Source organism: Armigeres subalbatus, chromosome 2 (genome assembly GCF_024139115.2).
Source record: "Armigeres subalbatus isolate Guangzhou_Male chromosome 2, GZ_Asu_2, whole genome shotgun sequence".
In the NCBI taxonomy this organism is placed as follows: domain Eukaryota; kingdom Metazoa; phylum Arthropoda; class Insecta; order Diptera; family Culicidae; genus Armigeres; species Armigeres subalbatus.
Genome location: NC_085140.1, coordinates 326,129,763 through 326,147,608, shown reverse-complemented (window position 1 = coordinate 326,147,608; position 17,846 = coordinate 326,129,763). Strand labels below are relative to the sequence as shown.

At 40.1% G+C, this 17,846-nt stretch overlaps 1 protein-coding gene across 1 annotated transcript; it reads right to left on the bottom strand.

Annotated features, from left to right (window-relative positions):
• Positions 1-10,370: 10,370 nt before the first annotated feature.
• LOC134216877 (odorant receptor 49b-like) lies at positions 10,371-11,838 on the bottom strand. Its single transcript, XM_062695660.1, has 6 exons — positions 11,535-11,838; positions 11,263-11,476; positions 10,959-11,207; positions 10,804-10,903; positions 10,646-10,744; positions 10,371-10,592 (listed from the first exon to the last, which is right to left on the bottom strand). Exons 1-6 carry the CDS (start codon positions 11,836-11,838, stop codon positions 10,386-10,388), a joined length of 1,173 nt encoding a protein of 390 aa, XP_062551644.1. The 3' UTR covers positions 10,371-10,385.
• Between the last annotated feature and the right edge of the window lie 6,008 nt (positions 11,839-17,846).

Below are 17,846 nucleotides of genomic sequence, written 5' to 3'. Positions count from 1 at the left end.
TGTGGAAGGAATTCAACTCATCGGAAGCACCACACGACTGAGCGTTTTTATGCAGCATGGACTACTATTGACAAGTCACCAAATTATGGTTCCTGGGGAATTCTTCAAAAATCAAACATTTCATTAAAATTTCGCCCTCTTTGTGATATGCGTCAATAATTAATAAAGGTCGACTTGTGAGCTGCACTCTATGTAGCACACAAGTGATTTAAAAATGACTAATTGTTAACGGGAAGGAAAACAACACGCAACAACCGCAGTTCGTATTCTGCTAAAAGGTAGCAATTAAAAAGCTAATTCTGTTACTGTACACAATCAGCCATTGCCCATGATATGTTTGATTATGATACGCTGGAGCAAGGTCTGGGTTACATGAAACAGTTACCGGTCATATTTAATGATTGTTATCCGTTGTGCTATTGTGGGAAAGGATTAATGGTGCGAACGTTTAGAGGTAAAAACACAGCGAAAAGGTTTCATACTCATCATATGAGCCGTTGCTCACATTTTCAACGGTGTTATTAATTTGTTGTAGTTGATCGATCGGACACTATTGGCGCTACCATCGCATTTGCATGCTTTTGACGTTTGATCACAGTTGAACACTTCCGTGAGGGACCGAAATCCGTACAGCATCAAAATCCGTCCACCTCATGAAATAACAAGACATTAAAAGGGGTTTAAAGTAATTAATTTATAAATAATGTTATCCTCTTCATATACTTGACAGAAAGTTTGATGGCCATAGAGCTTGCTGACGTCTAATCATCTTACCCGGTTGTATACTATTTCACGGAAATTTTTTTCGCGGTACGACATATCGCGGAATGTATCAACTCTCCGAAACACATTTCGTGGAATGCACCTTTTTCCGTAAGACACTTCGCGGAATGTACCTTTTCACCGAAAGATATTCAATTTGCTAAAAAGGAGCTAACCGCGGTGGAGGTTGGTACTTGGATTCTGATGGCTTTTCCGCAAACGTGACCTTTAAGTGGTCTTGTTGTGTAGAGGATATCACGCCTATCTAGAGAGTAGGAGGTTGAGGGTTCGAGTCCCTCCAAGACACGTAGATTCTTTTTCGCAAATTTAATATCAGTTTGTCCATTTCGAAACATGTGTTGTGCATATGCACAGCCAAGATATTTAACAAAATGGTTTTCCTACTGCCGAGTTGCCGAATAATATGCAATTAATTATTAAGAAAATGTAAGCCCAAACAACGAACTAGTCTAACAATTTATTGCGACATTTACTCCTATTTAGACTTGCCCTGAATAAATGATTATCACAGTCGAATCTCGCACACGATTTCGCAGTGCGTCGAGATTACTGCAGAGTAAGGTTATCTAATTTTTCCATACAATTTTTTTTTTTGAAATACCTTATTTTGATTGGCTTTGCATCTGACAGTCCGCAAATTCGATAGTCAACAATAAAAATAGTTTGTTTTCATCATCGTCTCAAAGCGGTTGACAGTGCGAAGTTCGCAAACGGTGTGAGTAGGATTATCACAGAAAGCTAAACAATTGTGAAAACAGCAATACAAAACTGAATAAAATGGTTGTATACTATTTCTCCAAAAAACATTTCGCGGAATTGTTGCTACTCGAGGGTGATGCTTTCTTTAAATGACCGCATCCGGTGAAATGGACACGTTTGCTCGGTATGAAGAAAAGAAAAAAGGTATTCTCTTCTATAAATTAACACATCGGACCGGAATAAAGCAAAGGGAAAAATGCCTGCTTTGAATGGATGCGTCTGCCCTAGAGATGGCCGGGTTTCACATTTTGCAAACCCGATTTGGAAATTTCCTTCAAACCCGAACCCGACCCGAACCCGGAATATTTTTTTACCAAACCCGAACCCGAACCGTACCCGAGAATTTTTGCATCCGTAAACCCGTACTCGACCCGAACCCGACATAATTTATTTATTTAAGCCCTCACTATAGGTTTGCCGAAAAATTTAAACTAGTTTTTTTTCTGGTTCTTTTTAAATCGAAAAAAATGTGAGCTCAAACAATGAACTTGCCTCACAATTAACAAAACTGAATAAAATAATATTCAGTGTTTTGTTTCTTAAACACGTACGCAACCCAGATCGATTTTATTTATCTCACAAACCCGTACCCGACCCGAACCCGATATTGTACTAATTTTACCCGGACCCGGAGGGGTAATGCCTCCTTTGAATGGATGCGTCTGCCCGGTATGGGGCGAAAGGAGTTGATAATGCCTTCATTAAAAGAACGCGTCTGTCCGTGACAAGGCGAAAGAAGGGGTAACCCTTTTTCAAATGGATGCATCTCCCGGTATATGGCAAAATGAGTTGATAATTCATTCTTTAGGAGAATGCGTCTGCCCGGTATAAGGCGGAAAGATGAGTAAGGCCTTCTTTAAATGGATTCATCTGCCCGGTATGAGACGAAAGGAGTTGATAATACCTTCTTTGAATGGATGCGTCTGCCCGGTATAAGGCAAAGGAAGGAGTAATGCTTACTTTAAATGGTAGCGTCTACCTGGTACATAAGGAAGGGAGAATATAAAAATGGTAACTCGACTTAGAATTCTTGCGGTTAATAACTGTGGAAGTGCTAAATGAACATTAGGCTGCAAGGCGGCAATACCCTATCTAGGAAATTTATCGAAAAAAAATTGTTTCGCCTTTTTATGTATTGCAAAGAAAAATGGTAATTTGGCTTAGATACTTCGCAGGTAATAATTGTGGAAGTGCTGAATGAACACTAAGCTATTATTATTATTATTATTAATATTCCGCGAAATGTTGCATTCCGCGAAATGGTACATTCCGCCAAAAGTCATTCGGCGAAAAGGTACAAACCGCCAAATGTCGTACCGCGAAAAGTTACAAACAGCAGAATGTTATTCCGCGAAAAGTTCAACCGCGAAAATGAATTACGCGAAATAGTTTTCGGCGAAATGTTATCCAATCGAATAAAATATTATACAGTATTTTATTTCCTAAACACGTACCCGACCAGGACCCGATTTTTTTTTATCTCACAAACCCGTACCCGACCCGAACCCTATATAGTTCTAATTTTTCAAACCCGAATCCGACTCAAACTCATCGGGTTCCGGTTCGACTCGAGTTTCAAAACCCGAAACCCTCGTATAAGGCGTCTTCCCGGTATAAGGAGAAGGGAGAAATAACGTTTACTTTAAATGAATGCATCTGCTTAGTATGAAGCGAAATGATAATGTCTTCTTTGAATGGATGCGTCTGCCCGGTATAAGGCGAAAGGAGGGGTAATGCTTTCTTTAAGTGGATGCATCTGCCCGGTATAATGTGAAGGGAGGGGTAATGCCTTCTTCAAATGGATGCATCTGCCGGGTATAAGGCGAAAAGATTGATAATGCCTTTTTCGAAAGGATGCGTCTGGCCGGTGCAAGGCAAAGGGAGGTTTAACGTCTGCTTTAAAAGGATGCATCTGCTCAGTATAAGGCGAAAGGAGTTCATAAAACCTTCTTTAAAAGAGCAAATCTTCCCGGTTTAAGGGGAAGGAATAAGTAATGCCTTCTTTAAATGGTAACGTCTGCCCGGTACAAAGGAAGAAATAAATGATTATTCATAAAAACGTCTATCCGTAACAAAGTAAAGAGAGGAGATAATCCCTTCATTATATCTGGCCCGTCTGCCAGATATAATAAAGGATTTGTTGGAAGCAATTGAAATTTTGAAAACTACTTCTACATATTCTGGGAGGCCTTCCTTATGCATATAACATGGCTTAGCAGGTAAGCAGGTAATAATTGTGGAAGTGCTGAATGAACACTGAGCTATTATTATTAATATTCCGCGAAACGGTGCATTCCGCGAAATGGTACATTCCGCCAAAAGTCATTCGGCAAAAAGGTACAAACCGCCAAATGTCATACCGCGAAAAGTTACAAACCGCCAATTGTTATTCCGCGAAATGTTCAACCGCGAAATAGTTTTCGGAGAAATATTATACAATCATCTTACTCTTTCAAGCACATAACGGGTGGCAACTAAAAAAATGGAATGACTTCAATACTTTTCTGTCAGAATAATAATGCTTTCACAGAAATATGATTTTATTTGAATGAATCCTTAGAATTGACGCACACACACTTTCACTTCAACTAACAAAATGCCACGAAAACAGGAAATACTGCGGCAAGCTTTGTAAATGTTTCAAGCAAACAAAGATCATGGGAAAAGTACACGGTCGTAAATGTTCGACGTGAAAATGTTCCGAAAACTGTCATATAGCACTATTTGGTCTACTCAGCTCCATTGTATACAACGGTGATTGTAAGGCCACAGACACAAGATTCATATGGAGGATCATTCCGAAAATCGATGTGGTAGAACCGTACAGCGGTCATGTTATACCAGCAAGACTAAGCTGCGCCGCACGGCGAATCACGGACCATATTTCAATACCATATTTCAAGATCATAATTAGTCTAAGTTTGAAGACAAAGGCCTACTCTTTGTAGGGTAAACTGGGGTAAAATGCACCCCCGGGGCAAAACGACCTTTCGGCTTTTTTGGTGGTATTTCAGACATACTTTCATGAATGATTACTGCTAGATTCGAAGTTTGTGATCCGAACTACATGCGCTGTTGTAAACACTCCTGAAAATCTGCGGAAAATGTCCTTAAAAACGTCAAAGGGTCGTTTTGCCCCGGGGGTGCATATTACCCCAGTTTCCCCTATATCATATACCAGATTGAGCTGTACTTCTGTACTGTTCCACCCGTTAGGAAGTATGAGGTTTGTTTTCATTTGGGAAACGTTTCCCGATGAAAACAAATCCTATCCTGTCTATTAGAGTGACCCAGCCTAGTATGGGGAGAAAAAAAAGTCGTCGAATTCCACGGGGCACCCTCCAGGATTTTGCCTTTTGGTAAGAAAATCATTCTCTGAAAATTTCAGCCTGATCGGTTATTGCATAAGCTGGCGCAAATGATTTGAAGTTAATATGGGGGTTTCAGCCGAAATATATGGGAAAATACACCTCTGTTACTATTTCGTACAGGAAATTGGATGGAAGAGCCCGATTGAGCCCAGTTTTTCAGGAAATGAAGTTAACATGCCCATGAACAATTTGACATAAAATTCTACTACTACTAAATAAACTTTAAATCCGTTTTTGGCTGATTTATTTGGAGTTGGGTTGAGCACTTTGAAATTCATTAATTGCCATGAAAACATACGCATGCAATCAATGATGCCTGCGATGCGTGATTTCACGCGCACTGAAACATATGTAACTGCATGCGCGCCACAACACATATTGCAGCTACCTTCGATTACATGCGCTTGTTTTCAAGGCAATTAATGAATTTAAAAGTGCTCAACCCAACTCCAAATAAATCAGCCAAAAACTAATTTAAAATTTATTTAATCAGAGTACTATTTTATGTGGAATTGTTCATTGGCATGTTAACTACATTTCCTGCAAATCTGGGCTCAATCGGGCTTTTCCATCCAATTTCCTGTATGAAATAGTAACAGAGGTGTATTTTCCCATATATTTCGGCTGAAACCCCCATATTAACTTCAAATCATTTGCGCCAGCTTATGCAATAACCGATCAGGCTGAAATTTTCAGAGAATGATTTTCTTACCCAAAGGTAAAATCCTGGGGGGTGCCCCGTAGAATCGGACGACTTTTTGTATCCTGGGCCAGTCTACTGTCTATGTGCTCGAAAGAGAAAGGTGATTGTCAGCAATCTCAATAGCATTTGAAATTAAAATTAAAATAAAAACAAACAAACGCGGATTTTCAGGTGCCATTCGTTTGCGTATTCACCATAACTGTTCGAAAAGTGAATGTATTTAAATTACAAATTGCGGTGAACTAAATAAGATCATCGAAATATAAATCAATGGGATCGCTTTTCAAGGGGCGTACACGTAAACAAATTTAATGTTATTTACAGTCGACTCGATGTTCTCTATCTCGATATCCCTCTCCCTATGTCGATGTCCCATCGGTCCTCTCAATCCACATACATTTGGGCATTCTGCATCTCAATAACCTCTCTATCTCGATGAATTCTAATCATATTTTGAACTGGATTCACTCTCCTTATGTCGATATGTTCAAATTTTTAGCTGCATCGGACCTGTCCGATCGAAAACAAATCATTGTATGATACTTCGCCTTGCATTTCCTGCAAACGAAGAGAAAGAAGCACTTGGAAGCCTGATGTCCACGACGAAAGCAAATACGGCACAGTGAATGGTTATGAAGGAGTTTGTCTCGACCCGACACAGAGAGACGTTGGAATGTTGAACATTGATACAGCGGATGGGGTTCTGAACAAGCCACGCATCGACCACCAGATGCTTGAACCGCACTATAGTTCGTTCGTGGAACTACGAACTTCTTGCTCGGCATGCCAACCGACTCTTTCTTGAGATTAGCAGAATTGAGTTGAATGAGCTGATCCAAGTTTTGGACGATCCGCTCAAAGCCTTCCAGCAAGAACTGAAGCTCCAAGGCTGACTCCTTAGCCAACACTGGTAGTTTGGACAAAGTTTGGACTTGCCGACGCCTAAGCAGCTTGCTGTCGTTGTAGCGTTTCGTCAAGGTGTCCCACGCCACCTGATAGTTCGCCTTAGTGATGGACAACGGATCTATGAGAGCCCTGGCTTCACCTGTGAGACATCCCTTCAAATAATAGAATTTCGCGACGTCCGGGAGATCGGCTTTCCAGTGGATCAACGAGTTGTACAAATCCCAAAAACTCAGCCACTCGTTGATATTGCCACTGAAGGTTTGTAGCTAGATTTGTGGAAGGCGAACATGTTCCAACGACTGCGACTGCGATGCATCCAAAACACGCGACTGCTTCAATGTGTCATCTTCCAGCACCATAGCCTTCTTCAACAATGGCATTTTCACCAAAAAATACCGCTGCACAAACTTTGCCCTAATTCTACTACATTCATCGTCTTCTTCACTGTTACCATAATGCGATTCTACCTCCACTATAGCCTCAGTAATTGTTTCCCATAACTCCTCCAATTTATCAAACCTAATCGACACCTGAATTTCTGTGGTTTGCTCATTCAAGGACTGAGAAAACTTGAGAATGACATCAAACACATACAGATATGAGTTGAGTCGAGTCTGCAACGATCGCAGGGATTCCTCCTTCTTCGTCGTGGTCGTCTTCGGCGGCATCGTGTAATAGGTGTATTCCAGGAAACGATTAAAATAGTACAGTTGGAGTAATCGGTATTTCTTTTCGATCAATGGTTGATTTACTATGTTGCCAACGTGTTTCATTCAATAACTTGCCATCACCAAGATTCGTGTGGAGTAGTAAACACAAAAGCCCACGCCTCGACAAGGCATATACTGTCTTAAACTGACCTGACTGTGTGGCCCCAAATGGCCGGAGCAAATGGTTATGACAGCAGCTCTCCGTGGGTGCGTGTGTACGCCACGGAGGTCTGACCAGAAGAGGCCGAGTCATGGCTTGCTGCGCACTGATCGACACGCCGAGGTGTTGATGTATAATCACACGCTGATGGTAACTTACTCAAACCCCACACTGACAGACCAGTTTTTAATACTGGTATTCCAATAGAGTTTGTTTTGACTTCTCTCCGTCGCGTCGTCGGTATCAGTGCAGTATGGAAATTGTGGCTGTGAAGATTATCCGCGAAGCCTAGCGAAGGCTGGACATAATATCCGAGTAATTAATTACCTGGACGAACCAGGGCCACTTGCCCGTTTGCTGAAGTGTTGTTCTGGTGATTCTTCGGTGATAGTGCTTCCTTTGGTGATAGTGGTTGCAAAGGAACTTTATCCTTCCGGATCGCCGCCAGGCAATCGATTCGGTAGTGGTGTTGTATGTAGTGCTCGTGCGGGAGATTAATTAAGTGTTTTGATTTGGTTCCGGCTGGACATAAACTAATGTGTACCCTCTTATGGGACCATTCGTTGATACTAATCCAGCGCGGGATGATTCCGTCTAGTGTTTGGTAGATGTGGTGTTGAAACTCGTTAAAAATTAATGGCGGTGTATCTTGTTGATCGATGTGTCGTGATGGTGTAATTTAGCGTTTTTTCCACTGCTCTCAATGGCGCTTGCTTGGACGGTTTTGCTTCGGATTTGCCATTTTTGATGACTTCAGGCCTTTAGTCATCCGGTTCGTTGGACTAAAATGTTGAACCTCGGAATAGTTCTCCCTCAGCGGGTGGAGTTCGGGTGGACTGTATGTATTCCCTTTTGTTTGGTTTCACTTATGGGTAGTGGGTGAATGAATATGAAAAATAGACTCGTGTTGGCTAAATCACACCATATTACTGGAAACCATTTTTTTGCATATTAAATGATCAAGAAAAACTAGCGGCAAAGGCATAAAAAACCCTTGGCAGCCCGTGCATGCAGTGCTCTATATCGTCTAAGAATATTATCTCTCACCAGCTGGGGCCATAGCCCCCCCTAGACCGGGACTCTAGTTACGCCTATGATGGGACGCACACAAATGTGGGACACTTTTGTATTTCAAGCTGAATGACTAATCGAAAAGAAATTGTTTATCTCTAAATACATTTTTGTAACAATATTTTATTCATATTTTATATTGTGTTGCAATCAGTTTTGATGCAAAACAAATGCAAATGATTTTTTATTTCGCAGATGTCAAAACACTGTCCTTTTTCGGCAGAAGCGTTTCCGAGGATCATAAGCTAATAATAATAAATAAGTGATAAAATTCTTTACCTCTAATCGAAAAAAATAGCACGGCGTCATCATCAAAGCTTGTTGTTTACTATTCAGTCTAGTTTAACTCAAATTTTGTGGAAAATTATTGAAAATTCAGTTCAATCAAAGTTAATTGCCTATGTTCCGACTTGGACCATAATATTACAATGTTCTGAACACTCAGATGTGAATATGTACATTATATGGAAAATTTTGATTTGAAAAATATATTGAAAGCAACCACTTTCCCTTCGATGGGACTCGAACCCACGACTAGGGTGACCATATGGTATCCTAAAGGAGGACATGTCCTCCATTTTCAATCAAAATCAGATGTCCTCCTTATGCAATAAAATGTCCTCCTTTTTGGATATTTTGAGAAAACAATTGAATTTATATGATTTTCTGTAGAAATTATAGTTTAATAAACAATACTACAACATTCGCAAATTGGACGCTGCACACATTTGCGTTTCATGCTTTTTAATATGAAATATTTTAGTTTTTCGAATAAAAACAATTACAGTAACAGCTATCGAAGATATTATTAGAATCGGGGGGAATTGTGAAAAATGAATTAGGGAAAATGCAAATGCTTCTCAGAATTTTCTACAAGTAAACACTTATCGAATCCCCTTTGGAACCAAAAGCATGGTACGTTTCTTGAATATGTGATATTGTTTGTTGGGTTGCCTTGACCTACAAAATATTCATCCAATAAACTTTAGTGTGCGATCGATCGATTTTATGTCCTCCTTTTTAACGAAATGTCCTCCTTTTTCGCTACGATTCGGGTGAATGTCCTCCTTTGAAAAAATTACACATGGTCACCCTACCCACGACCCACATGTTCGAATAACTTATTTGAAGAAATACTTACGTGTAAATTTATGACAGATGTTCAGTTTCTGATTTTTAATAACTTAACGGTAAATGGCAATGTAAGTCACAATGTTTACAAGAATTCCGTTTTGAGGTTGTTGCGATGTTGTTTGGCGTTTAGTTTTTTTTTCAAAATCGATAATAGCCCAAAACACTAAATCGACTTGAGCCACCTCGACATTTCTTTCGAATTGGCTGAAAATTAATCAGGAGGTTTATTTTTGCATAAGAAATGTCATTCTAAGGGAAAAAGTCAATGTGTTAGGTCTGTTTGTCTGTGCTACAAGTATTGATTGTAGTCTCTGGTGCCTGTAAATATGGTTTCGATTAACGTAGCAGTTCAAATTTCACGCAAAAGTTTAGAATTCGAACTAATATGCATTGTCCCATAATATGATGCGACAATAATTGTGACCTCCACCATTAGTGTCCTATAAAATGATTTTATGCAACATTTCAAATAATCCACTTTTCATTGGTTTAACATGGAAAAACATAACGAATTATTCAAAACATGCAAGTAATAAATTAATATGCGTATTTTAGTCAATATAATTATATATGATTGATAGCAATAAAAAAGCAATAAAAAAGAATATAAGCTCTTGCTTATATGGTAACTACATTTCGGACACGTATACAAGGATATAGACACAAAAAAAAACAAACAACGAACTAAAACAAACAAATAAAAATTTTTATTTGTTTCAATCAATTATTCAAATCTAAATACAATCACAATGTATAATTTTGAGTGTCAGGAGTGTTCGTTGCTCCAATTACAAATGATCCTTCAATACCACATAAATTGAATATGAAGTCTGAGCTACTTTTCCGAAACGTTCAATGTCCATGAAGAAGAATTTGGCAGCTGTGATTCCTTCGTTGCGTTGAGCTCTGAACAGCACAAAAGACAACGATTTCTGCACATCCTGTGGCAATGTATACCACTCACAATCGATGATGGCTCGGGTCACGGCAAAACTCTATCAAAGGAATGATGCATTTGTACATGAAGAGAAAATTGCGAAGGTCTTACCTCACTGGTGAGCTCAGTCAGCAAGTTGCATAAAGCAAAGGTTTCGCCAGTTAATGCTACGAAAAGTACCATTAGACTTATGGCGTCAACACCTAAATTCTGGTCAAACAGAGTGAATAATACCTAAGAACAACCCTTATTTTGATTTTCAATCTTACGTTTCTCATATACAAAACCATGGAAATCCAAATGAGTACACAATCAACAATTTGAATGGCCATGGCCAAATTGGCTATTTGCTCCATCAGCTGTATGCACCTGTAAAGGATATTCATAATTATACTGAATCGAGGATTTGATTGAAGAAAAATACTTTAACGCATCCACATGTAGACCTATAACCTCTCGAAGTTCTTCTCGAATGCTCTGTTTTGGAAGTTGGTGTAGTTTATTAAGTCTCACAATTATCAACCGAAACAATAGAATGGTACATCGAACACCGCAAATCATTATGACTCCAGTCACCGCGAAAAAGGCAGCCGAGTAGTAGTGCGCCAAACCAGCTAACGCAACGTATAGCACATAGAAACTGAAGTTGCCTCGAATATCCAGTCCGTAGAATCTTCAACAAAAAAGTTATAATTTTCAATTCGGTCAGACGTTCTACTAATACTCACTCCTGCTCCATCATCGTGCGGTATTCGCCTTTGTCAGTTTCATTTCTGCTCTGATTTGCCACAAAAATAACAACACTTTGAAGCACTGGAGCCACGCTGAACAAACTGACGCATCCCATAATGTACAGAAAGTATCCTTTGGATTGTTTGTTGATGATCTTGTTGTGTTCCAGAATTATATCCTTCAGCGCTGAATTTCCACCGGGTGAAAACACTGCAAATCAAAATACTTATTAGACATTCGATATATAACCGGTTCAGAATTGAATCACCCATCCTGTACACCCTTTGAATGATCTCCACCAGTCTTTCGAATTTCATTCGGTGCCATGCGAATATGCAAATCCGAATCGTAATATGCAGCTGGAACAGCAACTCCGATAGGCCGCGTATCACCAGATCCTGACTACGATATCCGAGAAAAATCTTGGGAACGACTATCATGAGTACTTCCCACAAAATCGTCACTTGAAAATAATAAAACCTCCGCCGCCCGCCACGTAGCCCGTAAGTCTCCAGCAGACGAAGACCCAGCGGCATGGCGGCCTTCGGTTCCAAAAGCGCAAAATACTTCATTTCGGAAAGAATGCAACTCACCGGAACCGTCACGAGACCTAGCGTTTTTATGCAACTCGGAGTCCTATTGACAAGTCACCAAATTATGGTTCCGTAAATCGGTGGGTTGTACGAATTCCTCGGAGCATACACTTAACGAAGTTGCAATGTAACGGCCATGAAAAAAGGAGGATCATCCTCATCCTCACGCTTTAATAATTGATATAGGTCGACTAACTGCACTGATGTGAAACAAAAGTGAGTTAAAAAGTGAATGGTTACTATCAACTCAAAGCAAATGATACAGCTCTTTGTCACGTGTTACTAAGAGGTGGTAATTGAAAAGTAAATACTGTTGATTAACACAACCAGTTAAGTTCACGGTAGTTTGATTTAAAGTACACAGGATAGACTAATGACGTCTGCCCTTAACTAAGATTATCTTTTATGTCCTTCCGTTGACAAAGAGTACTGCTATGAAGCATGAATATCTGAAAATTACAAAAAAAATAGTAAAAAAAACGAGATGTTTGTTTTCAAATTATCGAACTTCCACAATAATAATATTTTGTCATTTCCTGTCTTTAAAATGCCTTTGAAGACAAAGTTCAATAAATTTGACTTGAGGCTAACCCATGAGTGTTGTTTTAGTCCAAGATCTTACAACATCTCATATGCCTGGATTTGAGACGCAAGAAAAGACAAATACTCGGAGAAAATAGTTGTGTTGGTACTGCGGCTGGGGACATCATGGAAGCCTTGGGTTGATTCGGTAGACCATTTGATTTAAATTTCTTATCACATTTATTATCACAAATGTTTCGTGTATAGTTTACATTTATTTTAACAAGTTCATAAATGACAACATGCTTGAAAACATTTTCCGAATCATCATACATCCTGTAGTATAAAGGGGTTCCACCAGGCACCGAATTATCTTCCTATGCATGGTAGGGATGCTCAAAATGTGTTTTTATGTTCCAGGTGATGTCTTTTATGTGTTATTTCAATATTTCCAGCATCACTATATGAATAGATATCATTTTTGGTAATGAAATGAGAGTATTTCTCCAAAATCGCATTTTTCTAAATCCGTTGCTTTACTCCCACAGCTCTAGTGAAAAATTTAACACCCCCAGATAAAATATTTTGTAATGTCCATAAGCTAGAAGAGATGGCTAAGAGGTTGATGAAAAAACTGAGTTGCAAAACCGCTGAGCCCGGGTGGCTGGGACTATGTCCAAGGGCTTGACGATTATTCCCCAGGCCATCTGCGAATTGTGGTGCCTGCACAGGATGTGGTGGGGTTTGACAGTGAACTCTGTTGATCCTCTATAAAAAGCTGCATGTATCCGCAAGTAGACTCCGCCAAAGCGACCATGTGTCGCCTAAAGCGTACAAGCCCAAGTCCTAGTGTTATGTGGGACGCTAAACAGACCTGACACGACGGCCCTCCGACGAGACAGGAGGTTTGCGCAGGCCCAATAAGCCGCCCTATAAACAACCATTACGAACGACTCGATATAATCATCAACGACCTAGGGACGAATAAAGGATCAGGATTGGAAGCTTGGAACATGGAACTGCAATTTGCTAGGCTTCGCAGGTTGCGACAGGATAAACTACGATGAATTACATCCCCGCAACTTCGACGTCGTAGCGCTGCAGGAAATCTGCTGGACAGGACAGAAAGTGTGGAAAAGCGGGCATCGAGCGGCTACCTTCTACCAAAGCTGTGGCACCACCAACGAGCTGGGAATTGGCTTCATAGTGCTGGGCAAGATGCGCCAACGTGTGATTGGGTGGCAGCCAATCAACGCAAGGATGTGTAAGCTAAGGATAAAATGCCGTTTCTTCAACTATAGCATCATCAACGTGCACTGCCCACACGAAGGGAGACCCGACGACGATAAAGAAGCGTTCTATGCATAGCTGGAGCAGACATACAATGGATGCCCACTGCGGGAGGTCAATATCGTCATCGGAGACTTGAACGCTCAGGTAGAAAGGGAGGAAATGTATAGACCGGTCATTGGACCGGATAGTCTGCATACCGTATCGAACGACAACGGCCAACGATGCATAAACTTTGCAGCCTCCCGCGGAATGAGAGTCCGAATCACTTTCATCCCCCGCAAGAATATCCACAAGGCCACATGTAAATCACCCAACCAAGTAACGGAAAACCAAATCGACCACGTTCTAATAAACGGCAAATTCTTCCCCGACATCACGAACGTCCGCACTTACCGCAGTGCGAATATTGAATCCGACCACTACCTCGTTGCAGTATGTCTGCGCTCAAAACTCTCGGCGGTGTACAACACGCGTTGAAGTCGTCCGCTATAGCTAAACATTGGGCGGCTACATGACGGTAGACTAGCCCAAGAATACGCACAGTAGCTGGAAGTGGAACTCCCACCGGAAGAGCAAATAGACGCAGCATCTCTAGACGATGGCTGGAGAGATATTCGATCCGCCTTTGGAAGCACCGCAACCGCTGCACTAGGCACTGTGCTCCCGGATCAGCTAAACGACTGGTATGACGGCGAATGTGAGCAGTTAGTTGAGGAGAAGAATGCAGCATGGGCGAGATTGCTGCAACACCGCACGAGGGCGAACGATGCACTATACAAATATGCGCGGAACAGACAAACCTCGATTTTTCGGAGGAAAAGCGCCAGCAGGAAGATCGAGACCGAGAAGAGACGGAGCAGCCGTACCGCGCTAATAACGCACGAAAGTTCTATGAGATGTAAAACTGTTCACGTAAGAGCCACGTGCCACAGCTCGATATGTGCAAGGACATAAACGGGAACCTTCTCACAAACGAGCGTGAAGTGATCCAAATATGGCGGCATCACTACGAAGAGCACCTGAATTGCGATGTGGCAGCCAACAGTAGCGGTTTAGGCTGGTCGGTATTCACCATTATTGACTAATACCGGTATTCGGTATTTGGAGGAGTCAATACCGGTAATACCGGTAAAATACCGGTATTTGTGAAAATTTGAGAAAATTTATTTTTTTAGTATGATTTAGACCACCAGTTCTCAACCTTTATCTTGATAGGTACCCCTTGAACATTTGGATCAAATGAGGTACCCCCTATGTTTTTTGCTGTAAATGAAAATAATCGTAACTTTTAAGATACATATATGAAAAATGGACCTGAAAACAAACGGAATTATGGCTCTCCATAAACTTTTCTGAAATTTTCATTTTGTTTGAAATTTCCCAATTCAAATTAAGTTCATACATCGAGAATCTTACAGAACTTTTTTGACTATTGCAGGTTTCCCAGCGTATTGAAAGGAGGCTTCCGAGCCTCTTGTAACTAGGATTCCGCGCCACTTCCGAGACAACCTTCCGAGCCTCTTGAAGAAAGGCTTCCGAGTCTCTTGAAAGGCGGTTTTCGAGCCACTTGAAAGGAGGCTTCCGAGCATCTTGAAAGGATGCCTCTGGACTGCTTGAAAGTATGCTTCCAAGCCTCTTGGAAATAGAATTCTAAGCCCTTTGAAGAGACGGTTTCAAGCCCCTTGGAAGAAAGCTTTTAAACCTCTTAAAGTTTAAAAGAAGCTGCCGGGCCTCTTGAAAGAAAGTTTCCGAACCTATTAAAAACAGGCTTCCGAACCTCTTGAAAGGTGTCCTTCAAGCTGCTTGGAAAGAGGCTTCCGAAAAGCGTAGAAGAATGCTTCCAATTCCTTTGCAACGAAGCAACTGAAGTTTTCAGGAAAAAGTTTTCATGTCTGTCAAGTGGAGGCTGGAGGCTCTAGATTTCAATCAAGAATCATATTCTTAACATATTATTCTGTTTTGATCAGGTAGATTGCACAGAAGATTTTCAAAATTTATTGGTTCGAGGTTTTGTCCTTTTGATCTTTTGTCATGTAGCCCTTCATCCATTGTACTGGTTGTGGAGGACAGGATTCAAAAGGCCATAATTTACAGATCACCATGCATTTTGTGTACAAAACAAAGTTTTGAAATAAAAACATACAAAATTATCAAAACTTTATGAATTAGTTTTGATATAAATTTTAATTCATCCGCCATTACGCATTTTTATTCTAGGTACCCCCAGGGCCACGCGAAGGTACCCCAGGGGTACATGTACCCCAGATTGAGAACCGCTGATTTAGACTATTGGGTAAAACACAATATTTGCTGACAAACTTTAAATATTAAAATGATTGCTTGCCGTTTATTCCTTCACATTCACAGTAGAAACATTCATTAGGGGAAGGTGGGTAGACTTGATCCCCGGGGAGACTTGATCACCCCCTGTTTTATCGAAAACTAAAGTAGTTTTGTTCTAGCGTATTTTTTAGTATAGATCCTCTAGACAAATGACCTTTATGTGGTGAGTTATTTTTTGGATTGACAACCTTATTTATTCTGCAGGGCGGTTTGTATGTTTTGACCTTCCTAAAGATTTTTTATTGGCCACGCAAAATTTGAACAACTTTTCATAACAATGATCAAATGCTTTCGTTTTTTCACAGCACAAAGCCATAAATATGCTGAATGATCTGTACTGATGAAAATGTCAACATTCCATCAAAGTTTTAGGATATTTGGATTTGAAGTTATTGCCTCGATATGGGGACACTTGATCCCCCGTTAGTCACCCATACAAAAATAAAATATAAATAAAAAATATAAATCTGTTCTTAGGCTTCTAATTTTTTGTAGATTTGACGGATTTGATGAAGGGTTAGCAGGAAAAATGATTTATTGCGTAGATCTCATAGAAAGGGGATCAAGACCCCCCAAATTTTAAAATTTCATGTGCTGTCGAATTCTATAACAAAAATTGCTCATGTAAACGCACAGCAATTAGATAATTCCGCGTATTTTGAAGAAAAAATATTTAAAAAATCTGAGGGCACCTTTCAAATTTTATCAAAGCATGTTCTTAGAGAGGGATCAATTCACCCCGAATATTTTCATAGTCGATTTTTGACAGCACTCCAAAAAATCGATTATGTATCAATAACAATAATAATTTAAGGACTGTCACACATCGCTAAAGTTAAATACTATATTTCTTAGAGAGTCTGTGTGGAAATCGCGTATGTTTATTTATTTTTGGTTGTTATACATCGGAAATCAGAAAAAGGGATCAAGTCTACCCAGTCTCCCCTACGGATTGCTTGCAAGGATCCTGGCGTTAACGTAGTTGCCAACGGCAAGGCAAGTTTGTTGCTGCAGCTCTTCACGATTTGTTCTTTAACTTTTTTTTTGTATCTTTATTAAAGTGATTTTTCAACATATGAAGAGTTCATCACTGATGTTCTTTAACTGATAAACCAGAAAAAATCATCCATAGAGGAATCTTCTTCGTACCGATCGCTAGGTGTTGTTGTTATTGTCGGTCGTTGTCTCAGCTTCAACGATCACATCAGGAATGATTAGATACTTCAAGATTTCGTTCCTTGCTTAATAAAAGTAGCTCTGGATGTCTTAAAGAAAATGCCAAAATCGTCTCTGATCAATTGCTTTACGGCAAGGTTTTAAAAAAATGTAAAAGAATAGCGTATTCTGATCGTCTCCCCTGGATTCATTTTTTAAGAACATCAAATAAACTGGAGGAAATTTCCATCAATACAAGTTCTTTTCCGAATTCAGAGCGGACTACGGACAACAACATAAAATTCGGATAATTTTGAGGATTTCCAAAACAATCTTTAACAAATCCGAGGATTGTTTTTTGAGTATTTTTTCCATTTTAATATTTATTTATTTTTTATTTCTCCCACCCCTTGACCTTTCGGAGACCAGTAGGACAAAAAGTTAATTAAATATTTGTAACGGCCTAAAATTTACAATACCGAAAATACCGGTATTTTCCGTCTCTAATACCGGTATTTTCGGTACTCAAAATTAGCCCGTAATACCGGTATTACCGGTTTCGGTACTACCGGTTAGACCACCCTAAGCGGTATGGTGAAGAACCTAAGAGCACGCGCACAGGACATGCGACTTCCGGCTCCGAATCTCCAGGAAATCCAGGAGGAGATCGGCCG

Excerpts from the sequence above, each read along its gene's own strand:
- LOC134216877 (XM_062695660.1), bottom strand. The coding sequence starts at position 11,838 with ATGAAGTATTTTGCGCTTTTGGAACCGAAGGCCGCCATGCCGCTGGGT. Across the intron at positions 11,208-11,262 it reads CGCACGATGATGGAGCAGGA|ATTCTACGGACTGGATATTC; the intron begins GTGAGTATTAGT and ends TTTTTGTTGAAG. Across the intron at positions 10,904-10,958 it reads CTACATGTGGATGCGTTAAA|GTGCATACAGCTGATGGAGC; the intron begins GTATTTTTCTTC and ends TATCCTTTACAG.